Genomic DNA, 27,447 nt, shown 5'->3' with positions numbered 1-27,447 from the left:
TCACATTACCAATCCATTACTTCAGCACTTATTAGACTTTAAGTTGCTTCTGGCTAGTGAACCTGTAACGAGGAGGGAATGTTGCTCTTGTCTAGTATCTCAATGCAGCTCATATTCTAATAACTGAAATGCACAATTACTCATGAAAATGTTGATTTGGATGAGAAACAAAGAAGAAATTCAAGCACTGGAGGCAATGCAGAGAAGAGCCACAGGGCTAGTGTCAGGGGTCTGAGTTATGAGGAAAGACTGGAAAGACTTGGGATTTTCAGTCTGCAAAGGAGGCATCTGAAAGCCGATCTTATAGAGATACATAAGATCATAAATGGTATGGAAAAGCTTAATCCAGAATACTTCTATAAATCAGTTTTGTCCAATGGAAATCGCAGACTAGCCACAGGTGTAGCTCCGGCAACACTGTTTTGGCCACATGTACTAATTTTAGTCGAAAATGCCTTACATACAGCCATTTTGTATGAATGTACTTACTTAACAAACATCTACCACCATTCAGTGCAACACTTTGCAGTCTTTCTCTTGAAATTCTGTCATGAATTTATCAGACACAGCAGCTTCTAGGTTTTTGTCCACCAGTTGTGAGTGGTACTTTGACTTCCTCAGATTGATTGATGAGAATGTTGACTCACATATCGAAATTCAGCAGACCCACCCCTGCTTTACATCCAGAACCCGGTTGGATGCTGCTTTCTCTTCGCCATGACGCGCCCTATTGGAGCTGCTCATTATTGGTCGGGCTTGCTTTCTTCTGTTAGCCTGGAGCCAACAGAAGAAATTAATCCAAATGGTCAAGCTGGACCATGACAACAGCTCCCCTCTTCATACAATGTGTCTGGTAGTTTCATGGTACTGACATGGACAGTGCCTATTACTAATTTGTTATTTGCTAATCAAAAATGCAATTATTCACATCTGGATTCCCAATTAGCCACATGTGGTTAGTGGGTAATGTATTGGACAACACTGCTATAAATTAAATTGTGAGAGTAGGACAAGGGGCCACAGGTTCAAACTAGTGAAAGGTAACTTTGAGACTGATATCAGAAGGTTCTTCTTCACGCAGAGAATGATCAACACTTGGAATAGACTTCTGGGCAGAGCGGTGGAGCTGAAAATCCTAGAATCATTTAAGAAACAACTAGAAGCAGCGTTGTCCTGGATCGATAGATTAGAATGGGCTGAATGACCATCCTCATCCATAAGTATCTTGTGATCTTGAAATTTGTACGACAAAATGTAACCCTGCATCCATAAATCACTGATCTATAAACATGTTAAGTGAGATGGTGATGACATTTCCAGTGGACCAAATGTCATTCAAGAATAGTACAATTAGAAAATTTGAAGAAACACACCAGGGCAGTTAGGCTCAACACCATCTCCAGGATCGGTAGAGGTTTTATTTGTGCCATCTGAACAAAACTACTGGTGTCCCAATGTTCAAGCAGTTCACCTGGAGTTCAGAAGGACAACAGCATCCATGATGATCTTATTCGGAGCTCAATTGAAGAGTTTCCTCTGCACCATATCCCATTTTGGATACAGACTTTTTATTTTGATCTAACACATGCAGAAATCCATCATCATCTTTAATAGTTTTCAAACTGAACTACTTGGAAAACTACACAGATAGAGTTTCTGTTTGCCTGTATGGAGTGCAAATCTTCTTCCCATCACCCCAGCAGAAAGCTTAGGTACAGGTTGTCAGAGCAGAGGGTTACTTCTGGTGGTTAACCTGCTAAAATTATGCAATTTACCAGCATGGAGCACTGGCAAGCTTTCCATTGCTTGTTCAGGTGAGATCACTCTACCCTTGGGCATTGGCTTACAGGGTTATCTGGAACCATGTGGAAAGGCTCCAAGTGCCAGGTCTATCCCTCCATGTCCCATTAGTGAGTCAGGTTGGCTGGTAAGCGATCAGCAGAACTTCTGCAGCAATCTGGAGCTGCCTGGTTCATGGAGCAGATAACTGAATCTACCATGAAAGGTTGACTCATTTCTCATGTTCCATCACCAGGCATGCCATCTTATAGTCATCTTGACTCCAAAGAAACCCACTTACCTCCCTTCAAGGAGGACTATCATTTGTTGGTTATTAGGCAACTGAAAAGCTCCAGGTTGAGTCCATGTTAGGCAGGCAGTGAACTAGGAATTATTTTTGAGTGGTATGGTAGGCAGCATCACTCACCGTAAATTCTGAGAGTCCATAGCTACCCTCCTCCGGACCTTATCATTGATACACAGCATAACCTATTGAATGGTGATGCTATTAGTTGGAGGTGCAGAGCTTCAGCAGCAAGTCCTTACCTCATTACAACACAATCATGGTAGGTACTGAATCTTGGATATATAAACATGTATTCTCATGCCCAGCCTCCAGTTAACACCTACCAACAGCTATCATCCCAAGTTGCAGACTTTCTTCATCCATTATATGACAGACATCATCTTTCAGTATAATTGAAGGATCTTTGCAATACAATTTGCAATGTGACAGGCACCTTGATGTTTTAGATGAGCACAGTTTGAAGTGTCAATGGGGATAATTTTAACTTTTGGTGATAGAGTAAAAAGGCGAAATTGGATCGGCCACCTGTTATACGTCTCTCCCAATTTTTGTTTGCAGAAAATCAGGAGAGATGTGTAACAGGCCCATTTTACACTTTGGCCAAAAATTAAAATTATCCCAAATATGTGTCAAACTGTAGGCAGTTTTGGCCAAACCAACTAGAAACTGACTTTAGACTGGCCAAACTCATTCAGCACAGTACCCTGGCGGATGGCACAGACAGGAGACATTGATACCATCAGTATGGACTGGATTCAATCCTTGGTCCCAGAACAATCAACAACACCAGCCATACCCCAGCATGACATTTTAAAGAAAAATTTAACCCAACACCTTTGGGTGTATCCAAGGATGCACTTTGAACTTTGAACTGTGTATTTACAGCCTCTAATATCACAGCGTTACAGTTATTTTGCTAATATCATTGCCAAAACTCACCATAATCACTAATATGTTGACTGCATCACTGTCCTTGTATCTTACTTGGGTATATGCTCGCACAATTCCCCAGATAATAAATACAACGGCCTTAAAATTACTTAGGAACACGATCCTGGCAGTTACGCCACCACAGTATAAAGTCAGCGGAAGGGCACCTAATTAGCGTGGGCCCAGCAGGCACTGTGCTATTATGAGCCCATCTTGGGTGCCCACCCTAACAGGCCAAAAGATCTGGTATCTGCTGCCATCTAGGGGAGTGGCTTCTGCCCGCAATGGAGTAATGATTTTTTTTGCCTATTTAGCCCTCTTAAAGGTGGCTGATAATGAAGATTAAAAAAAAATACCCTCTTTAGGTGGGTCCCATTTTTCTCTTTCAGGAAGCTGCAATTCCTCACCTCCACACTTACACTGGGTCCCATTGAGGCCGAGGAACTGGGGACTCCCAGGGTAGAGTGTCCCTGTCCTCTGGCCCTGCCAACTTTGACATGGTGAAACATGTTTGGGTGCATGGAGGTTTCATCCAGGCAAGGCTTCCTGGGAACTAGAAGTGAAAGTCTGGAGCCGTCATATTTGCATCCTGATCTATTTCTCGAGCCTTTCCCGGAGTTATGGTGGGTGCTTGCTGGAAAACCTGTGCATTTTCAGAGTTCATATTCCAATCTTATAGCGTTAAAATATTAAAAATCAATTCACTGTTTAATGCCATGGGGTAGAAATCTGTCTTAGGTGGCAGCTTCCATCGATTTCAATGGAACTGAATATCGGGTGACGCGTATAACAGGCGGCAAATGCGATACCGCCCATTTTGCGCTGCTGTGGCAGACGGATTTCTACCCCTATAGTACTAAGCCCCTGTTTCAGATTCATGGCTACCTATGTTTCTATTTCAGAATCCACAAACAAAGGCAGATCATGGAGATTTGTGGCAGTTGCATTGGTGGGGGTTGAAAGTGAACATGTATGAATCTCACAATGTGAATTTTAGCTTTGCTACCAGCTCAGCTGTGCAGTGGTACCAGGTTCAATAGAGCTGAAAGCACAACTCCTGACTTCATTAGCTGCAACTGTACACTATCCACAGGTAACAGGAGCTGATTTGTGTATGTTCCCAATCAACATAACAGGGATTTATTATTAAGACATTTTTCATTCATCGTTAATTGAATTCATTCACTGTCCTACCATAAGGAATCTTGATATCGATGTTAGACAGAGTTGGTGCTCCATCAGATGTCCAGGTAAAAAATCCATTTGTCACCTGCATTCATATGAAAATGTGTTAGAAAAATCTGTAAAATACAATTAACTCTTAAACATCAGAGATCAACATTAGTGATTCAGGAACAATTGTACGTAATGTGTATTACACATTGATGTCTATGATTACATGCCCTGAATCCAATGACATAGTTCCCACAATGACATACCGTCACTGTAATTAAACACTTGGGAGCACTCTGTTGACTCTCACTGCACTTATCCAATCTGCAGTAAAACAGTTAATGATGTCTTGAAATTCAATGATGCAACACAGACACTGGGCAAGGGATTTTAATTATTGGGCAGGAGGCCTGGTCCATTTTGAGTGCAAGGCCTCATTACCATGCTACTGGTGAGCTGCACATCCCAAACAGGCGTTCCGAGTTGGCCTCACTCTTGGGCGACCTGGCCGGCAGGAAGGTAGGTCGTGGTGGGGGGTATAGCGGGAGTACAGAGTGGCAGTGATCCACACTATTCTTGTGGAGCTCGGAGGAGCGCTCCTGCTCTTCCTCATCCCACAAAAGTAATTTTCACACTTACCTTTTTGGGCCTCTTCCTCTTGCCCACAGATTTTACCGAGCAGAGCGTCCACGATGCACACTCTGCCCAGTAGATTGTTAAAATTGCATCGGGGTCCTATGTACATCATAATACCCCAATTGGCATGAATTAATGAGGTTTCTGCATAATTCAGGCAAGTCCCTGGGCTGCCCAGTGGAATGCCTGAGTTAAAATGATAGCAGTGCTGGAGTGGGCCGGTAATTCGATCATCTCAATTTTAAATCTGCCACTCCCTATTCGCGGAGGGCAGAGGGAGTTAGAATCACCTATACTATCCACAGTAGGACCATGCAATTTAGGGTTGCCACTTATCTGATTTTTGACCGGACAGTTTGGTCTTTGAGCAGGTTTTCCCGAAATTTCTAAAATGTAAACTGAAAATCTTCTAAAGAATCAGTTTTTCTACTTCGGTGTCTTATGCTGTGGGGACATTAGTTATTGAAGTTTTAAATTATTTTTTTGGCAGCAGCAAAACAATCACCCAAACTTAAATTGTGATCCCATCCCCTGCTCTGCCACTATCCTTCTCCAGTTTTGGCTTTGGACTTGTAGAAGATAACAACCTGAATATGTATGCATTAATAATTGGGGAGCCTCACATCAGTCAGCTAGCATGATGATGACTGGAAAAGGACTATGTGAATAATTCCAATTCACAGCAAGGATTTCAGGCTCATGTGGAATTACTGTCATGGTCTACCTATGAGATTGACTGTCCAGCGGATGTATGTGCAGCTGAGTCTGCCTGTACTCTGGCACTGCTTATTTGTTATCTGCTGTTCAGAACTGAAGTACTAAGGTGGCTCTTTCCTCCCTTTTGCGTATAGTCCCACAGCTAGAAATTCACACCAGCTCCAGAATTTGCAGGTGAAACAAGTTCTATTTTGAGTTGAGATAGCCCTGTGAATGTAGTACTTAATCTCTAGTTAAGGCATTTGGTCACCTCCAGATAGGTCAGATGGCATAATGGGAAAAATGAAAACACCCTTAGACATTGTAATTGTCCTTGGTCAATCTCTGCAAAATGTTAATAAGCAGTAACTTGGTTCAGTTACAAATAGAATATGCATGGACGATAATGAAATAGGATTTGTATTTCATTTAGAACTTAACTCACTTGAGCAAACAGATTTCATTGATCTCTACAGTGTATTCAAGTAATGCAATTCGGGGCATTGTACCTGCCCCAGTTGTTCAGCTAAATATAACTGTACTTGGTTCTTCTGGAGCAGACAGAGATTTGGCTGATAATTGATAAAGCAACCAAAATTCAGTGCAATATCAAATCAAAGTACCACCAGTCTAGGCCAAAGTTCATTCAATGATGTGCACTACTGGTGATATTATGTGAATTTTGTAATTTATTACATAATTAGAATGTTACATGACTGTGTATCTTATTCAGCTTTACAAACATAATATGAAATACTGTCTATACTTACAAACAATAGTTACATACTCAAGTTCCAAATAAGGATGGCTCTGTGGTAAAAGAACATTGGTGCTTTGTGCTGGGTCTTAGTGTGGTAGGGCATGAGTTTGTGCCTGTAATTGCTCATAACCCAAGTGAAAACTTCCCAACTGGGGTGGGGGGAGACACTGAAGAGATGAGAACATTTGAGGATAAGATAAAATCTGAAAGCGAGGAAAAGCACAGAGAGGAAAGGAGAAACTCAGGGTGAGGAAAGGCACTTGGTGTGGGAGACACTTACTAATGGGAGAAAATTAATGGAAAACAGATTAAAAGGAAAATTTTTATATACATTGATATCCAAATTATGAAATAATCACAAGGTGTAATGGTGTGTTTATTTTTCAAACATTCCTTGCTGTGAAGGCCAAATTCCACTTTAGAAATTGACTCTCAGGCTCCCTTTTAATCTATCAAGGCTGATTTTTAAATGGTGAACTGAGTGATACAGAGGTAAGCAGATTGTCCTTTCACCTCTGGAATGTGGAGCAACTTAAAAAAAACTTTACTTAAATCACAACAAAGCAAATTATGGTAAAATGGTCAAGATATAAACTCTAGTCATGCTAAAATATGACAGTAAAGACCCCCAACATAAAATAGATTAAGTAAAAGTGCAGCTAATTATTCAATAAATAACTGTTTATTTAGCTCTTAAAACTTTAAAAACAATTGTCAGATACAGAACCCACAAGATATCCCAGTGTGGACAGGGGCCGAGAGTGTTTCCTCTCTCCTGGATGTTAGACTCTGATGTGATGTGAGATTGGGCAACGGAAACCAATTCCTACTGCGTGCGGTCCACAGTGCAAAAGTACCCATAATTTGACTTAAATTGATAGTCTCATAGAACATACAGTACGTATGTAAAATAGAAAAAAAACATTTGTGATGGAGTCGGTGGGGTGGGTGGGGGGCGCGGTTCTTATGAAACAGAGGTTAAGACGGGATCTTGAGCCGAGATGAGGAAGCTTTATTCTGCATTTGGCTTTTGCTATACCTGACCTGGGAGTGTTTTTGTTCTTTATGTTTGAGAGTTGCAAGAAAAGAACTGTAAGTAGCTCAGCTATCTCACAGATTTGATTCTCGTGGCTGTAGGAAGCATCAAAGCACAAGAGAAATTGTGGCTTGGATACTAACGGATAAGTTAGAACCCAAAATATGCTCCAACAACTGGAACTTCAAGTTAAAAGTCTACACTAATAGTCATGTGTACTGAATACAGGTTGTATATGGTTGGGTTAGATGGTCAGGCCATCAATGAACCACAGCGACAATTCCACAGTGTTCAGCTCCTTTTACAACTCCTCCAATAGCAAAGCAGCCACGCCAGCCTACAGCATGACCTTGATAATGTCCAGATTTGGGCTGGTAAATGACAGGCAGTATTTGCGCTATGTAAATGCCAGGCAATGACCATTTTGAACAAGAGAAGGCCCAGCCATCTCCCCATGATCTTCAACGGCACCACCATTGCTGAGCCGCCCATCAACATCTTGGGGTCACTACTGACCGGAAACGTAACCGGACAAGCCATATCAAAACTGTAGTTCCAAGAGCAGGGCAGAGGTTGGTACTCCGTAAAGAGCGGCTCACCTCCTGATTCCTTAAAATTTCTCCATCATCTACAAGCCTCAAGCCAGGAGTGTGATGAAATACTCACCACTCGCCTGGATGGCTGCAACTGCAACAACACTCAAGAAGCTCAACACCATCCAGGTCAGAGTAGTTCACTCGATTGGCTCCTGTGCCACTGGACTCAATGGGCCAGAAATCACGCATAGCAGCGAGGCAACGCTCACTGCAGCTCCTGCGAATTAAATTAACGAAAATACTTACTGCGGGCTCTGTGGTGTTGAATTGCTTGATTTTGAACTTTAAAAAAATTGTGCACTATCAACTCAGCCTCTGAGCAGCGTGAGTTGACGTGCATGGAACAGTCTGTGAGAATAGAAGACATGCCCACAGAATCTGTCAGGAAGAGAAGTCACGCCCATAGATTCAGGCTGCATTGTTCAAGCAGGCAAGCAGACTTCATTCATTTAAAGTTAGTTATTCTGAATGTCATTGTAAATATTTTTTTAATTAAAAAACCCAATAAATAATTGAATTAAATTAAAGAGACAGAAGGGAAAAATAAAAAAGAAAACATTTTTTAATTTTAATTTTTTTTTATTGACCAAAAACTATTAAAATAAGAGTAATATGAGACTCCACATTTTTAAAAGTTAATTTTTAGTTGTTTGGCAATCATTAAGATTTTTAAAACTTAGCTTAGACCTGGTATTTTTAAACGTACCTGTTTGGTGGCGACATTAGTTACTTTCCAGCTGGGCAGATAATCAAGTTTGTGATTTTTGAATGATTTCTCTGACTGCAGCGTGCGATGGCCCTTTAACTTGAAGCTGCCATATTGCCAGCGAACCACTAGGAGCAAGTTCACGATTTCCACATTTCACTGCGCATGTGCAAACGTGGGAACTTGCTCTTTCAATTCACCACTAACAACGGAGAGCGCTGTTGAGCTCCTCCATTATTTCAGGAGTGATTTCTGGCCCAATATCCACCTCCTCCACCACTGTGGCTGTACGATGTACAATCCGCAGCAATTCACCAAGTTTACTTTGACACCACCTCCCTACCTGAGAAGGACAAGAGCAGTAATGTCATGGGAACACCATCGACGCTAAATTCCCCTCTAAGTCACACATCATTTGACTTCTTAGATATATATCACTGTTCCTTCATCGCTGCTGGGTCAATATCCTGCAATTCCCTACCTAACACCATAGTGGGAGCACCAACACCACAAGGGCTGCATTGGTTCAAGGAGAAGACCCACTAGCTCGTTCTCAGTGCAAGTAGAAATGATCAATATAGGCGACCTTGCCAATATTGTCTTCTTTCCGAGAATAAATATTAAAAGAAACTACATCACCGTACACAAGCACACTTACAACTGCATCATGATAAGTTATTCGAGTCAGATAAAATTACCAAATTAAAAAAGCATTAACAAATCTCATTAACTTGCAGTAACATTTAAGCCTAGAAATTCGACAGTACAGCGCCCGTTTTTCAAACACTAAACTGCCTCCAAAGTCTCCAATATGGTGGGCTAGAAGCGCAAGCTCATTACAAACCGGAAGTATGCCGCCAACCATACTGGCATCGGCAAAAAAAAGGTGTCCAGGGCCCATGCCTGAAACAGGCCTTAGCACTTTGCATATGCAAATAAGGGACCTATCTTCTGTTTGAGGCCCCCTATGCAAGATTAGTATGCTCTGATGCAGCCTGTGCTGGCTTCGGCTGCACTCAGGCAAACCAGGTCGACATGCGGCCTAGCAGGTGGTCCTTAAAAGGACCGCTGCAAGCCGCCACCAAAAAGGTAAGTGTTCAAAAAATACTTACCTGAATGAGGAGCCGAGAGGAGCAGGATTGCCCCCGTTCACTGTCGCGAACCCGCTGCCCTCAACCCCTCTCCTGAACCCAGTCTCTGGCCTTCCCCCGATTCCGGCCTCTGTCTTAACCCCTGAACCTGGCCTCTGCCATCCCCGATCCCTGCCAACCGCTACTCTCCCTCCTGACCTAATCGCACCCCCCCCACCCAACCACCGCTACCCCCTGGATCCAATCGCACCCCGTCCCGACCTGACCGCCCTCCCACCCCACCACCGCGACCCTCCCAACCACCTCTACCCTTCCTGGTCCCCTTTAATCACTTATCCGTGGGCTGTTGCTGGCATCGCAGCGGCCTGATCTTCGAATCCTCTCTTCTGGCTAGCTGCCTGGGGACGTCTATTAGGTGTCTGCAGCTCGCTTTTGTAATTTAAATGAGGTCATTGGCCCCATATCAGTTGAGTCTCGGGCCTACTCATTCAGGAGCAGAGATCTATCCCTAGGTGTATTTGTAAAGAATGGTCTAGGGTGAGAGCTTTTGCTGAATCACAAACAGCTTCATTCATAATGTTAGAAAATTGTGACCAAGCATACATCTTGGTTCTAACTGAGGGTTTTAAATCTAATTAGCCTGGTCCATTAAAAAAAATGTCAACATCAGTTATCATACCCCATTTACTCTATTGTCTATTTGCCAACAATTACTTTCCTTAAAGCCAAAACATTTGCTTTTGTTGATCTTCACTAGTGAATTACCATATTGTATTTGCTGCTTAGTGCGTCATCTTTAAACCTCGGTTGTGCTACCCATGAGAAAAACAGCAAGTGCATAGATGTATATTTATTCTCACGATCAGGTTTTCTTTATTGTTCATTTTTAATTTGTTTTGTTTGACATATCGAGAATTAAAGGCACATTTCGGGAGGAAGATGACTCTCTGAAACCTATGAGATGGTGATTGGAGGCCATTGTGTTGGATGCCACTCTTTGAATGTAGAAAAACAGACAATGTGCCTTGTTCATATCTATTCATTATCACAGTACAATGATTTGTTAAATGTGTGGTAAACGTCTGAGCTCTCCTTTGAACTCCGTTTGGATTTGTTCCTTAGAATTTAAGTAACCAAGAGTTACTGATCTTTCTCCATCCCCCATAGTGTCACCACTCAAGCCAAATAAAAAGGAAGTTCTCCCTGCCATAATCAGATCTGCAGTTTCAGGTGTCTAAAGATATGCAGAATTCTGCATGTAAAAATTTAATTTTTGCCTTGTGTGCATCATGCACTATCAACAAAGCTGTTTCAATAGTGGATAATGCCAGCAAGTTCAAGTTGAAACTGAATAGATCACAGAAAGTGATTCAGGGTAATGAAAGACAGTGCAGTGTATGGCAAATTTGGAACACTGGGACCAGCGAGAGGTACTGCAATGGTCTCTTCTAGTCCTGCAGACTCCTACCTTGCTAATAGATAAATTACTCCGAACACAGTTTGAGTAGCTCATGTAATGTACTTATCCAACAAGATAAGGTCCATTCAGCAGCACTCTAAAAGGGATTTTTCCTCTTTTCTGCAACGTAATTAATTAAGTGCCACATACCTATGCAATTTAGATTTTATATGAGACGAGTCCCCCTCTGGTGCCTGCAATTTAAAATGAAGCCTCCCCAGACCTAAACTACTCACATAAAAAACAGTTAAAAGAGACAACTACATTATGTGGAGTTATGTGCAGATATTAGGGTAACACTGGACCCAAAGCATACCAGCATTATTGCTAGGGCATGTGCCAAGATCCCAAAGAGCACTGCACACTGTTCTCTTCTGTGGGTGTTACTCAGCATCTAGCATGTTCCCATCATGGTTTAAATTGCATAGATTACTTTTTTAAGTAGTCCAGCCACTTAAAGAAGTGAAGAACAAACCTGTTAAGTTTCATCGATTAAAAATAATGCCCACACATTTTGGTTTAAAAATGTTAAGTATTTTTGATGAAAGTCACTCATTTTTAATTTGAAGTAAGCAGAGTTCCATTTGTTCAAATGAGTTTGTGATCTGTTTCACTATTTCAGATCATATATCTGGCTGCTAATATTTTCTTGATGTTGATATTCCTGAGATAATTGCAACATTAATAATAATTCCTTAAAAAATATAAATGCATCATATAAACAAATAAGACTGCACCATAAAACTAGCATACCTCATCTTCAGAAAGATAAAACAAAGTACAGTAGCGACTGTAAAGGTAGATATAATTGACGATTATTTCACCTTTATTAAAACATCATCTCCTTCTGTGATGCTTATTTGCTGTCTGGACTGAGGTTCGTAATTGTGCCATTCCTCCTTGGTAGGTCGTTTGCGGTTAATAACTTTAAGGGGCTGTGCAGGAGTGAGTGGAAAACGGAAGGGTAAGAGTTCATTGCATGAGAAGTGCAACTTAAATAAATACACACAGACACACATATAGCTTGAATCCTATAAACACATTCTTTACAGCTTGTGCATTGCAGCAAGGATGCTATTAATACAAGGAATGAATGTGATGGAATTTCAGTTACTGGGACACTGTACTGTACGGAAGATTGTGAAGATGCAGGATTGGCATAAACTGGTGGATAGCACTAAGAAGCTGGCAGGCTGCATTGTTGAAATGTCAACTTATACTCACTACAGTCTGGTACTTGCTGTGATTTTCGATGTCCAGCTGCACCACAATTCTGCTTTGGTCCTCCCCAATTTCTTCACTGGAGAAGAATTCGTTTAGTTTCTGCACACTGAAAGAAAAATACAGTTACTTATAGCAAATCGCTAGACAGTGGGAGTCAGGAGAACATGTGAAAGGACATTTACTTATCCATGCACTGATATTTGATAAAACAGTACAATCCAATGTGAGAAATATTTCAAAAGTTGTTACAAATTTTGTCCCCTTTTCTCTTGGACACCATGACAGATGTCACAATACAGGTCCACAGGTACTGGATGTACTCCAGTACCTTGCCCAAATATGTATTTATGTTGTGTGCAGTGCATATTGACAGGCTATTCAACCAACTAGGGTGGGTGACCGGGGAGAATGCAACTGAACATAATCCAGTTCTAACACTGGTGCATATTTTCCTTCATTTGCTAAAGTTTGCAAAACGCACTTTATATCCACTCTGACTTTTTTCCCTAACACTGGCAAGTGCAGGACAACATGCCAATTGATATCGATACATGTGCACCTTTCAGCAGGACTCACTGGCCAGAAGCAGGAGACCACACCAATTTTCTCTTTAGTATCTGCATATCAATTCAGTTGCCTGCTTGACTCAGTAACTCCTTTAAGATATTTCTCCCTGTCACCCCATTGATTTCATCAGCATTCAGTAGTTTTTTTTAAGGTAGAAATGATAGAAAAAGGGATGTAAAAGTTAATTCGAATTTTTTTTCAGCCAGTCACATTTTTAAAAAAACCTTGGCCTTGATTTTAATCCCCCTAGCCCTGCGAGAATGGTGCGTGGGAGTGGTTAAGATTAGACTGAGTCCGTTCCCACCCGTCACCACTTAATCTTCGCCGACTTTCAACGTTCGCACTGTGCGGAACAGCCCAACCACGACGTGAAGAAGAGGCCAAGGTAAGTTTAAATACAATTATTATTTAGTGAAATCCTTGTGGGCCAGGAGGAGCAGGGGTGCTCCCCCAGACCCCGCAAGGAGTCCTTGGGCCTGCCCTGCCCAGCCTTGCTTCTCCCTCTGCGCGCTGGAATCAGCTGCCAAAGCCCTTGCCCAGAGCTGAGGTTATGACGAGGACTGTTCCTTTGGGTCCCCGGTGTCTGAAGGCTCCCAAACCGATTTCCCGCTCCTGCCCCTTGGCCCTAAAGAAGATATTAAGGGAAAGAAAATGTGGGACAAAGAAATAATTGATTACACTGTAAAACCAATTATCCATCCACTATTTAAATATTGATTATGGTTGTGTGCGCGCAGATACAAGTTGCTTCTTTGTGTCTCAGGCACTATGTAAATGCAAATTGCTCTTGTTGTTTTTGGCTCAGTTTTAGTACCCAGGCATTATGAAAGCATTAAGTAGAGCAAAAGATCAAACATCGTCTTTGAACTGTATTTTACCTCACTAAAGCTTTGACAGTAGAGCGAACCACAGTGGAGAGCAGGAAGAGGGGTGTGACCAGGATGTGGAAGAGGGAGAGTGAGGCGAAGGCTACTGCTGGCGAAAGGTCTGCATCCTCATAGAGGTGGGTGTGGACTACAAAAGTCTTTTGGGAAATTGGAAAAAAAATCTGAAATCAGCTCTTTATAAATGAATAAAAAATACATCTTAATTCAACATTTGGTATGCAAAGCAATCGCATTCAAAGAACTGAGCAAGCACAATTCAGTCACGCCTGAACAGAAATGAGTCTCAGGTTCAAACACTTTAGGGGGGGGGGATTTTAACACTAGCCGTCCAGCGAAAGCCAGGTGGTTGGGCAGTTAAAATGTCAGGGTTACTTACAGTATCCCACCGTTTCCAATTTTAACAGATGCTTCCGGACAGGTGGCTAAGCTGCCAAGCCAAAGCCGATGTGGTCGTAATTCACATATGCTAATCGGGGTCCAACTGCATCATGAGGCCCCGACAGCGATATTAATATCGGCCTGAGTGGGAAAGCTGCTGTGGCTTTTCTGCCAGCTGAAGGTCAGAGTGAAGAGGATCGGGCAGCTGAAGCAGCCCTCGAGTAACTTTTCTACTTTCCTTTGTGTGGCCAGAAGCAACAGGAGTGCTCCTCCAGAACCCACAAGGAAACTTTAGGCCTCCCGAGCCCTAAACTCACCCTCTTTTTTACAGCGAGACCCCTCCAGAACCCCCTTCCCCTGCACTTACACAAGTACCGGCAGCTGGTCCTTGGCCGCCCAATTTTCCAGAGGCTGGCAGTCACTTTCCACTCATTCTGGACGGGAAGTGGACCGGCAGCATGTTAATGAGGCCTGGCGGTCAAAGTCACCGTGGCCTCATACTGCTGTAGGCGGGCAAGAAACTACCCACTGGTAGTTAAAATCCTCTCCTCTGTCTTGGGTCATTCAAGAGAAACAACAGCATCTTTCAAAATAGTTTCCAGTTCCCCAGCCCTAACCGTCTCCTTTTCACCATGGACGTCCAGTCCCTCTGCACCTCCATCCCCCACCAGGATGGCCTGCGGGCCCTCCGCTTCTTCCTTGAACGGAAGCCCAACCAGTCCCCATCCACCACCACCCTCCTCTCCCTGGCTGAACTTGTTCTTATGTTGAACAACTTCTCCTTTGACTCCACTCAGTTCCTCCAAATAAAATGTGTCGCTATGGGAACCTGTATGGGTCCCAACCATTCCTGTCTTTTTGTGGGATACATGGAACACTCTTTGGTCCAGCCTAACTCAGGGCCCCTCCCTCACCTCTTTTTCCAGTACATTATGCCCCTCCCTCACCTCTTTTTCTGGTACATTCGGATGTCCATGGTGAAAAGTTGCCGTTTCCAGCTCTCGCCCCGAACTGGAAAATTTCATAATTTTTGCTTCCAATTTCCACCCTTCCCTTGCCTTCACATCTTCCATCTCCGACTCTTCCCTTCCCTTCCTCGACTTCTCTATCTTCATTTCTGGGGGTGGGCTGTCAACCAATATCTATTACAAGCCCACCTACTCCCACAGCAATCTTGATTACACTTCCTCCCACCCTGCTTCCTGTAAGGACTTTATTCCCTTCTTCCAGTTTCTCCGTCTCCGTTGTATCTGTTCTGACGATACCACCTTCCGCACCAGTGCTTCTGATATGTCTTCCTTTTTTCTCAACCGAGGATTCCCCTCCACTGTTGACAGGACCATTGACCGTGTCCGTCCTATTTCCTGCACTTCTACCCTCACCCCTTCCCTTCCCTCCCAGAACCATTATAGGGTCTCCCTTGTCCTCACCTTCCACCCCACCAGCCTCCACGTTCAACATATCATCCTCCACCATTTCCGCCACCTCCAGCGCGATCCCACCACCAAACACATCTTCCCCTCCCCTCCCCTTTTAGCATTCCGAAGGGACTGCTCCCTCCGTGACACCTTGGTCCACTATTCCATCACCCCCAACACCCACTCTCCTCCCCATGGCACCTTACCATGCAAGCGCAGAAAATGCAACACCTGCCCTTTCATCTCCTCCCCTCCCACTGTCCAGGGCCCCAAACACTCCTTCCAGGTGAAACATTGGTTTACTTGTACTTCTTTCATGTTAGTAAACTGTATCCACTGCTCACAATGCGGTCTCCTCTACACTGGGGAGACCAAACGCAGACTGGGTGATCGCTTTGCTCAACAACTCCGCTCTGTCTGCAAGAGTGACCCTGATCTGCCAGTCGCTTGCCATTTTAATTCCCCGTCCCACTCCTACTCTGATCGTTCTGTCCTCAGCCTCTTACACTGTTCCAATGAAGCTCAACGTCAACTCGAGGAACAGCACCTCATCTTTCGTTTAGGCACTTTACAACCTTCCAAACTCAACGCTGATTTCAATAACTTCAGATCATAACCACTGCTCCCATTTTTTCAGTCAGCTGGTGCTGGTAATGATTCTGCTGCTGCCATTTACGGCTACTTCTGATCAATCTTTTTGTTTCTCAACCTGTCCCATTACCACCCTCCTTGCCTTGCACTATCATCCCTTTTGTCATTTAATCACTCGTGCCCGCTACCCGATCACAGACCTCCCCTTTTGTTCTTTCCTGCTCTCCCCTCCCGCCCCGCCTTTCCCTGGTTCTGTACTTGCTTAAAAACTTTAACATCTTCCAGTTCTAACGAAAGGTCTTTGACCAGAAACATTAACTGTTTCTTTCTCCACAGATACTGCCTGACTTGCTGAGCTTCTCCAGTATTTTCTGTTTTTATTTCAGATTTCCAGCATCCGCAGTATTTTGCTTTTAGTTATGTCTGTTACTTGCCTTAGGTGTAGCTTAAATTAGAAAAAAGATAACTGGGCTAATCTTGCAATACAACTTCAGTCCAATAAAGGATTAAGGTTAACTATCTTTTTGGTAACTAGTCCCTTGTAACATTTGGTGAACAAGCTCAAGGAAATAGTTTTACTCTCATTATTTCATTGGTCCAAAGAGGAAAAGACATTTGTGGACTATGTGGGATGTAACGAGGTCGATTTTAACTTTTGGATGACCGACTGGCCCATTCTAGCATTCTAGCACTGAAGCCATTTTGAGGCATGGGCCTCATTTAAATAGAACTGGCGAGCTGCCTGCCCCAAACGGGCGCCCCAATGTAGCTCAAGGATGTGCAATGTCGGGTGGCCCGAAGGTCGCCAGCTGGCAGAAAGGTAAGTCCGGGGGGAGCCCGGGGTGGCAGCGACCCAGATTATTTTAGTGGGGCCCAGAGGTGCACTTCTGCTCCTCTGGCCCCACAAAAATAATTCAAGATTTACCTTTATCTTCAGCTATATCTCCAGTAAAACTGGTTGGAGAGTGCAGGGTGCACTCTCTGACCAGTTCAGTCCAATCGGGATCCTATGTATCTCATTAGAAGGGGCCTACTGCCCGAAACAGGCAGGCACTTCGGTAACCCAACAGTAGGCTCCTGTAAAAGTGGCAGTAGGAATAGCAGCAGCGATAACGTAACTCTACCAACCACATTTTGAGGTGTTTAGCACTGATTTTGGCAAGTTAAAATCGCCCCCAGTATTTAATTAGGAATTGCAGCCCATCCTGGGGACTGTACAAGTTCCTACTTACTTTGTTACATTTTGTCTATCAAAGAAATACACAGGAAATTCCCCCAGGCTCTGCATACCATTTCAAAGGATATCTCTGAGTTCATGAAATTATGTAAAGATGCCTCCGAGACATAAGGAAGACATTGAAGTCTTCGAGGTAGTTTTGGAGAGGGCTACAGGATTGATCCCTAATGTCAGACAGCTAAGATTGGAGAAACTTGCATTTTTTGCCTTGGAAAGAGGCAACTCAGGGGCAGTGTTACTGAGGCATATAAGATAGTAAACAGTATGTAAAATGTAAATGTAGATCTGGAAAATTATTTTGAATGAAATTATGATTGTAGGACAATGTGGTGTCGTTCAAACTAGCAAAAGGCAAGTTTGGATTGATATCAGGAAATTCTGCATCACAAAGGGGGTCATCTCAACTTTTATTGCCGGGTGAAAAGTGGGTGATAGTGAATTGCCAGCCTGTTTTACGATTTCGCCCGATTTTCTTTTCCCCATGGTGTAAAACGGACTGCCAATTTGCCCAGCAATAGAAGTTAAGATTACTCCCAAGGAGCGATCAACATATGGAATGGACTTCCAAGTAAGGAAGTGGAAGCAAAATCCTGCAATCATTTAAATACAACTGGAGCCATGATGGGGGATTGTAAGATCTTTCTGGATGGATGAACTGAGGTGGCACAAATGGCTTTCCTCTTCTATATTTATCTTTCAATCTTGTAAATTAACTGTACCACCAGGTGAATGCCCTGCATGGTTGGATAGGGGTTTGAATTCGCACAGAAGAGTGGAGATGATGTAATTTGAAACCTGCTGATGATAACTCTTAAAGGGTCACTATCTTCTTAACATTTGTTACAACAGAGACATTTGGTTCTACTCTCCGTCAAATCCAAGGACTGTTCATGCCCATATTCAGTCCTACTAGGTGCTCACCTGGTGCTACAATTAATTCCAAATCTTCACATCAGTTCAGCAATTTAAACATGTCCTCATTAGAATTGGTATGCTTGTCCTAGATGCAGAATCTGGTGCATTTTTTGTGCAGAATCTGGTGCATTTATTGTGCATTTCCTTGATGGAGAAGAGTAACAATATATCCAGTATGTTCAATATGCCAGCCTTTTACACTTCTTTCACAGAAAGGTTTCATCTGATAAACTCATTCATGCAAAGAAAATCATGAATTATCAATTACCAATTATCATTTTACAAATCCCAGAGAGCAGGGCTCCATTCACTTAAAACAACAACTGTGGTAATGGTAATGGCTAGAAACCTGATGGGTGTGAACTTCATTTTTGAATGCTACACTGAGCTGCACTTTCCAATATTCAAACTAGAGTTAAGTCCTGAAAAGACTTTTGACAAGAAAGATTGTGAAATCAGGCACAGCATTAATGTAGCACTTTGGGGCACCAATTTACAGTATCACTAAATGGTGTCTGTCCACATTCCTCCACAATACTGAGTACTGTATGTCAATGTGGAACAGAGGTGGGAGCACTGAGTGGAGGCCAGGTTTATCTTCAGATGGGGAAGGGTAAATTGGAGATAGCTATCAATAGACCAGCCTCATCCATTTTCTTCAGTTCCCAATGGGATAAGTAGAGACCTGGAAGCACATCAGCCACCCACCACCTTAGTCACATGGGCCAGAGAGTTAAAAAAAAGGGGAGTCATACCCTCACACAAAAAGGTTTAGAAATCGATTACTTAGTAACTTGTATCCATTTGTCTGTGTGTGTTTCAGAGTTACTAACATATTAATTATTTCAATTCATGTAATGCAAGGCTAACATTTGCAAAGGAAATATACATTGTGTCAGAGCAAATTAAATACCAGCTACTTACAGTGAGGACTGCTGCAATGGGTATCGCTGCATTCATGAAAACTGCAAATAAGAAGAAAACCTTGTGAAACTACAAAGTGAAAGCAAAGTGAAAACTATCACAGATTAGTTGCAGTTTTGGAGCACCACCTTTTGTATTGCCACTTGTGCATGTCTGTCAGAGTAGTTTACTTCTACTTGCTTCCCAGACAGCCATATACTTGTCCATCAATCCTGTATGATGAGTTGAAGCAAAAGGGGACCAGCTGAAAAAGCCTGCCTGCAGCAAGGTCACATTGGGATTGAAGTGGGGGGAGGTTGCAACTAAACTAAAAAGGTATCCAGTGACTCATTTGCAAGATGCTAGATTTTTTAAAAAACAACAAAACACCCCATGGTATTGCTTTTGCTGAGTCAGAGGTTATTTGTTGGTAAGGAGAGGGCGCACGGCCAGGATTTGAAAAGATGTTTGTAAAAGATTCCCCCAGAGAGAATGATGCAATATTTTTTGATTGGTTCCTTGGGAAGTAAATACATTTTTCTTTACCCACCATAATTGTCCACTCATATGAGATATTTTTATAAGTAAATCTCTGCATATGATATGGGGTAGCAGCTTTATGCTTTTACTGCCAATCTGTTTAGAGTATGGGTTTTCATAGCCAATGTCAAGAAATGTACAACGCTAAAGAAAAGATTAAACTAATTTGTATTTTGTCTTATCAAATATCACCATAACAGTACATAGTGTCATTAAAAGCTTCAGTTTAAATAATTATTTAAATGCAAGACTTTTATTCAGAACCTCCCTACAAATTTGAATAATAGTCATCCTTCCAGAACTTGCTACTGCTTAGGTAAACAATGCTTGTTTTTGAGTTAGACCTATAAATATAATTATAATGCTGCTAATGCAACAATTTAGAATACATTATAAACTACAAGTTGTTCCAGCCTGATCTCTACCCCACTCGTCAGTTTTCTTCTCAGCTGAATCTTAGTGAACTTGCTGACTGCATTTGCAGGCATTCAGCTGGTGCACAACATGCACATTTTTACTTTCAAAGTTGCCTCGGTAAATGTTGAAAAGTTCATACTTTACTTTGTCTTCAATGTTTTATACCACAAAATCAAGTTCTGGTAATTTTGTTTGCACCAAAAATGGTTTTCCTGGTGTTTTTCAGCCTCAGTAACTTTCCATTGCAAAGGATATGGCTTACAAACTACACGTTTGTCAGGCTCTGTGATTACAGCTAATATGTCTAGCTGTTAATTATAAAATTTCTATAAGTTATGGCACAGGTGCATGCTGCAAGATGTATCCTGCTACCTGAGAAGTATACAGAATAGTAAGAGGCTATTTAGCCCATTGTGTCTGTGCTGTTCTTTGTTATAGCAATCCAAGACTGATACCACTCCCAGCTCTCTCTTCATAGTCCTGTATCTTCCTCTGCTTCAAATATTTATTCAAGTTTCTCCTAGAAGGTGCAATAGTTTCTAACTAAAACATTCCCTATGGCAAAGAATTTCTTGTTCTGACAACCCTCTGCATAAAGAAATGTTTCTTAATCTCTCTTCTCACTTTCTTAGGAACAATTTTCAATTGGTCACTCCTTATCACTGACTTCCTAACTAGAGGAAATAAACCTTTCCCTATTCACTCTGTCAAAACCATAATTTTAAAAACCTCTACTGAACCTGCTCTTAGCCTTCTCCGTTCCAGTAGAAACAGTCCTAATATATCAAGTCTCTCCACATAACTAAAGTTTCCCATTCCTGGCATCATCTTGATGAATCTACGCTGTACACTCTCGATGGCTTAATATCCTTTCTATAATAGAGTGCCAAAAACTGCGGTGTTACCAATATTTTGTACAAATTTATTCTTGCTTCTTTACTATTATACTCTATGTCATTATTTATAAAAACTAAAATGCTATTGGCTTTTTAAAAAATGTTTTATATATCTGCACTCGCACTTTTAGGGAATTATTCATTTGAACCTTTAGGTCTGTCTATTCATACACACCTTCAATGTCTTTCCATTAAGTGAACACTCCCATTCCCTGTTTTTCCTCCCAAATTGCATTTCCTCACACTTATCCACATTAATTGCATCTTCTACCCATTTGCCCATTTGTCTATGTCTTCCTGAAGTCATCTAAAGTCCTCCTTGCTGTTTGCCAAATATCCTACTTTTGTGTCATCAGTAAACTTTGATATTCTGTTCCCAATACCCAAGTCCAAATCATCTTTATATACTGAGAACAAAAGTAGGCCCAGCACTGACCACCTGGGGTACAACACTTCCAATCTTTCTCCATTCCCAGCAACACACATTTACCCTATCTTTTTGCTTCTAGTCCAGTGAACAACTTTCTATTCAGGCTGCAAAATTTCCTCTTATGCCATACAACTGAATTTTCCTAACAAGTGTTATGTGAGATACTTTATCGAATGTCTTTTGAAAATCCATATACACTAAATCTATTGCGTTCCCTTTATCTATCCAATTGGTCACTTGTTCAAAAAAACTCTATTAAATTTGTCAAACACGACTTGCTTTTACATTGTCTATTCTGATTATGTTTGATTAATCCATGCATATCTAAATGCTCACTAACGTTATCTCAAATTATGACTCTGAAGGTTTTTCCACAACTAACGTGAGATTAGTCTATAGTTATCCAGCTTATCCTTCTCTCTCTTTTTGAACAAAGGTGTCATACTGGCTACTTTCCAATCCAATGACACAACTTGCATATTTAAAAAGATTGACAAATTGCGGCCAGAGCCTCTATTATCTCTCTCTGACTTACATCAACAGCCTGCAGTGTACACCATCATGTCCCAGTGATTTAGCCACCTTGTGTTCCACTAATTTTTTCATAACAAATTTAGACAGGTGGTCCATGGATTTTTTCTTAGACTTTCAGAGTTATCTCTGACAATTGTTCTAAATGCTCCTCGAGTACACTACATTCTCACTTTTACCATAATTTGTAAAAAAAAGTGCAAAATGATTATTTAATATTTTTGCAAGCCACAATTAGCTCCTTCCTTCATCCCTGATAAGTTCGACTTCTCTCTTTAACTATTATTTTACTTTTAAATGCTTATAAAATCCTGTGCTATTTTGTTAAGTCTCTTCACCTGATAATGATATGCCTGGGAATCTGCATGAACCCAAGGCCCAGGCTTTTCACATGACAACTTAAAGGATTTGAAATGTTTTAATTGGCTGCTCTTCTTACTTTTCTTGGTAGATTTTGTTAGCTGCTTATGCTTGGTCTATTGTTTTCATAAGGTCTTTGTGGTTCTTCATTTGAAATTTATCTACCTGCTTTCCTCACGTTTGATTCATACCTTCCCAATCTCTTCAGTTGCAATTTATTGCTGTTTTATGAACATAAACATCGGAACCAATCAGCATATTGAAGTGTGACACAGGAAATATGATGTGACAGAGAAAATGTAGACTGGACACAATTGTCCCAAAAATCCATGGACCACCTGTCGTATAACCACCATAACTTCGGTGGGAATTTGCCAGAAGGGCCTTACATGGAAATTCCTGCTGAATTTTATAATGGATAGACTTATAAGGGATGGAGTCTCTGCCTAGCTCTCAAAAGGGTATAAAAGTAGGTGGGGCCAAGAACAAGGACTCCGAATGTCAGTGTTCCTGCATGGTGTATACATGCTTGGAGTTGTCCCTTCCCAAATGCATCATGCTACATTTGTCTAAATTAACAAAATATCTGCCAGACAGGGACCCATTCTCCCACTGCATCTGGATCCATCTGCAGTCTATTTTCTTTTCATCTACGGTCCTTACACCCGCACATATCTTCATGTCATTCAGAAAAATGCCGCTATTTCCCTCAACACCTACCTGCCACCATTTACTCGTGGTGTGATAAGCTCAGGCTCGGAGGCCCTACTGATTGTTGGATTTACCGGAGGAAGATTTTAATGAGCACTTCTTGGGGCAGGGTTTCAATTCAATTCATTCCCTCCATTTTGGTTTGTTTACCACTGCTACACTAACCAAAAATGCGTGATTTTACTGAAGAAAATCCAGAATATAAAGAACCAATAGACTTTTTGTTGTATAATAAATGGATAGTAGTGAGTTTGCAGGAGTAACTCAGACACTGGGGCGTATTTCCAATCATACATTAAAGAGAAATATCAATAGCTTCAACTGAATTAATGATTTTGACTCATTTCTAGCCAACTGTTCCCCTGTATGTCATTGGTACGGTTGCTTAAACAAAATTAAACTAACAAATGCTGCTGGAATTACATGACTATATAATTGCCTCCTTGAGACCCTGTCTAGGATAATGTGACTGGATGTATGTCGGTTTGACCAGTGTTATACACCCAGATGACTCCCTAATGGTCAGATTGGACTTCATCCATTATGAGTCAATGAAGTGAATGGAGAGGTTTTTATTGTGCAAAATGAAAATGGAAAAGCCAAAAGACATCATTATAAGTCAAATAAATTGCAAGTTAACCTACAAGGGCAACTTCTTTGTGCATAATAATCAGCTTATGGAATATTCTGCCATCTAGTGCAGTGAATGTTAACTCAGTTAAAGCATTCAGAAGCTTATTAGATTAATTGCTATTTCAACAGTAGCATTGTGGTTATGTTAATAGACTAATAATCCAGAGTCATGAGTTCAAATCCCTCTACTGGCAGCTGGGGAAGTTTAATAAATTAAATAAAATCTGGAATAAAAAGCTAGTATCAGAATGGTAACCATGAAACTACCGGATTGTTGTAAAAACCCATCTGGTTCACTAATGCCCTTTAGGGAGAGAAACCTGCTGTCCTTACCCAGACTGGCCTATATGTGACTCCAGACCCACAGCAATGTGGTTGATTCTGAAATGGCCTAGCAAGCTACTCAGTTGTACAATCCCGCAACAAAAGGTCATATTAAGAATAAAACCGGACGCACCACTAGGCAGTGGACAGGACAAAGTCGACCCTGCAAAGTCCTCCTCACTAATATCTGGGGATTTGTGCCAAAATTGGGAGAGCTGTCCCACAGACTAGTCAAGCAACAGCCTGACATAGCCATACTCACAGAATCATATCTTTCAGCCAACATCCCAGACTCTTCCATCACCATCCCTGGGTATGTCCTGTCCCACCAGCAGGACAGATCCACCAGAGGTGATGGCACAGTGATATAGAGTCAGAGGGCGTGACACCGGACCCCATGAAGTCTCATGGCATCAGGTCAAACATGGGCAAGGAAACCTCCTGCTGATTACCACCTACCGCCCTCCCTCAGCTGATGAATCAGTCCTCCTCCACGTTGAACACCACTGGGAGGGAAGCGCTGAGGGTAGCAAGGGCACAGAATGTACTCTGGGTGGGAGACTTTAATGTCCATCACCAAGAGTGGCTCGGTAGCACCACAGCTGGCTGAGTCCTGAATGACATAGCTGCCAGACTGGGCATGCGGCAGGTGGTGAGAGAACCAACACGAGGGAAAAATTTACTTGACCTCGTCCTCACCAATCTATCTGTCGCAGATGCATCTGTCCATGACAGTATTGGTAGGAGTGGCCACCGCACAGTCCTCATGGAGACGAAGTCCTGTCTTCACACTGAGGACACCGTCCATCGTGTTGTGTGGCACTACCACCGTGCTAAATGGGATAGATTCAGAACAGATCTAGTAGCTCAAAACTGGGCATCCATGAGGCACAATGGACCATCAGCAGCAGTAGAATTTTATTCCACCACAATCTGTAACCTCGTGGCTCGGCATATCCTTCACTCTACTATTACCAACAAGCCAGGGGATCAACCCACATTCAATGAGGAGTGTAGAAGAGCAGCACCAGACTTACCTATAAATGAGGTGCCAACATGGTGAAGCTACAACACAGGACTACATGCATGGGAAACAGCGAAAGCAGTATGCTTATAGACAGATCTAAGCTATCCCACAACCAACGGATCAGATCAAAGCTCTGTAGTCCTGCCACATCCAGTCGTGAATAGTGGTGGACAATTAAACCACTAGCGGGGGGAGAAGGCTCTGTGAACAGCCCCATCCTCAATGATGGCTGAGTCCAGCACATGAGTGCAAAAGACAAGGCTGAAGCATTTGCAACCATCTTCAGCCAGAAGTGCCGAGTGGATGATCCATCTCGGCCTCCTCCCGAGATCCCCACCGTCACAGAAGCCAGTCTTCAGCCAATTCGATTCACTCCACGTGATATCGAGAGATGGCTGAATGCACTGGATACAGCAAAGGCTATCGGCTCCGACAACATCCCGGCTGTAGTGCTGAAGACTTGTGCTCCACAACCAGCTGCGCCTCTAGCCAAGCTGTTCCAGTACAGCTACAACATTGGCATTTATCCAACAAAGTGGGAAATTGCCCAGGTATGTCCTGTCCACAAAAAGCAGGACAAATCTAATCCGGCCAATTATCGCCCCATCAGTCCACTTTCAATCATCAGCAAAGTGATGGAAGGTGTTGTCGACAGTGCTATCAAGCGGCACTCATTCACCAATAACCTGCTCACCGATGCTCAGTTTGGTTTACGCCAGGACCACTCGGCTCCAGACCTCATTACAGCCTTGGTCCAAACATGGACAAAAGAGCTGAATTCCAGAGGTGAGATGAGAGTGACTGCCCTTGACATCAAGGCAGCATTTGACCGAGTATGGCATCAAGGAGCCCAAGTGAAATTGAAGTCAATGGGAATCAGGGGGAAAACTCTCCAGTAGCTGGAGTCAAACCTAGCACAAAGGAAGTTGGTAGCGGTTGTTGGAGGCCAATCATCTCAGCTCCAGGACATTGCTGCAGGAGTTCCTCAGGGCAGTGTTCTAGGCCCAACCATCTTCAGCTGCTTCATCAGTGACCTTCCCCCCAACATAAGGCCAGAAGTGGGGATGTTCGCTGATCATTGCACAGTGTTCAGTTCCATTTGCAGCTCCTCAGATAATGAAGCAGTCCGTGCCTGCATTCAGCAGGACTTGGACAACATCCAGGCTTGGGCTCATAAGTGGCAAGTAACATTCGCGCCAGACAAGTGCCAGGCAATGACCATCTCCAACAAGAGAGAGTCTAACCACCTCCCCTTGACATTCAATGGTATTACCATCACCAAATTCCCACCATCAACATTCTGGAGGTCACCACTGACCAGAAACTAAACTGGACCAGCCACATAAATACTGTGGCTACAAGAGCAGGTCAGAGGCTGGGTATTCTGCGGCGAGTGACTCACCTCCTGACTCCCCAAAGCCTTTCCACCATCTACAAGGCACAGGTCAGGAGTGTGATGGAATACTCTCCACTTGCCTGGATGAGTGCAGCTCCAACAACAATCAAGAAGCTTGACACCGTCCAGGACAAAACATCCCGCTTGATTGGAACCCCATCCACCATCTTAAACATTCACTCCCTCCACCCACCGGCACACTGTGGCTGCAGTGTGTACCATCCACAGGATGTACTGCTGCAATTCGCCAAGGCTTCTTCGACAGCACCCCCTAAACCCATGACCTCTACCGCCTACAAGGACAAGAGCAGCAGGCGGATGGGAACACCACCACCTGCCCATTCCCCTCCAAGTCACACAGACTCCTGACTTGGAAATATATCGCCGTTCCTTCATCGTCGCTGGGACACCAGGACAAAGTTGAATGGCCTCTTCTGGTTTATACAGCATTGATTTTAACCTGGGGTGGGAGTGAGGAATGCGGGGGCTGGGGCAGGAAGGAAGAGCCGACAATGGCACCAGCATGAGGCTCCAGGCAAATTTAACTTATGGGGCTCATTTAAATGTTGCCACGCTGACTCTTGCTCGAAGCCAGCGGGGATGACATCGAGGCTGGTGGACGGGATTTTGCTTGGCAGGAGACTGCTGCCGGGGGCCTGAGAGAACAGTCCCCAACACTAACATATGTCATCGAGTGGGGGAATGGGGGGGGAATCCAATGCTAATTATGGATAGGGAAGGTGGGGGGGTGGGGGGAGCCCAGGACATGGGAGGTCCACTCCTGTTCCTCCTGGCCCGCAAGGGAACCTTTAAAAAAATATTTAAATTACTTACCTGGGCCTCTCCTGGCACTGGATCCAGCCTGCCGCCCTGGCAAGCAACCTCGATCCCCT

At 42.9% G+C, this 27,447-nt stretch overlaps 1 protein-coding gene across 4 annotated transcripts in view; it reads right to left on the bottom strand.

Moving 5' to 3' along the window:
• Nucleotides 1-27,447, bottom strand: part of abcc8 (ATP-binding cassette, sub-family C (CFTR/MRP), member 8) — a 200,913-nt gene that overhangs the window by 80,748 nt on the left and 92,718 nt on the right. For 3 of the 4 annotated variants that reach the window (XM_067993856.1, XM_067993858.1, XM_067993860.1), the window contains exons 11-15: nucleotides 19,311-19,351; nucleotides 13,839-13,984; nucleotides 12,394-12,499; nucleotides 11,994-12,104; nucleotides 4,211-4,286 (exon numbers count right to left, since the gene is read on the bottom strand). In XM_067993856.1, coding sequence (XP_067849957.1) covers nucleotides 4,211-4,286; nucleotides 11,994-12,104; nucleotides 12,394-12,499; nucleotides 13,839-13,984; nucleotides 19,311-19,351 — 480 coding nt within the window. The remainder of the gene's footprint in view (nucleotides 1-4,210; nucleotides 4,287-11,993; nucleotides 12,105-12,393; nucleotides 12,500-13,838; nucleotides 13,985-19,310; nucleotides 19,352-27,447) is intronic. The other variant, XM_067993859.1, reaches the window with a different exon arrangement.

The sequence above is a fragment of the Heptranchias perlo genome, chromosome 12 (genome assembly GCF_035084215.1).
Source record: "Heptranchias perlo isolate sHepPer1 chromosome 12, sHepPer1.hap1, whole genome shotgun sequence".
Taxonomy (NCBI): Eukaryota; Metazoa; Chordata; class Chondrichthyes; order Hexanchiformes; family Hexanchidae; genus Heptranchias; species Heptranchias perlo.
This window is presented reverse-complemented; position numbering and strand designations above follow the sequence as displayed.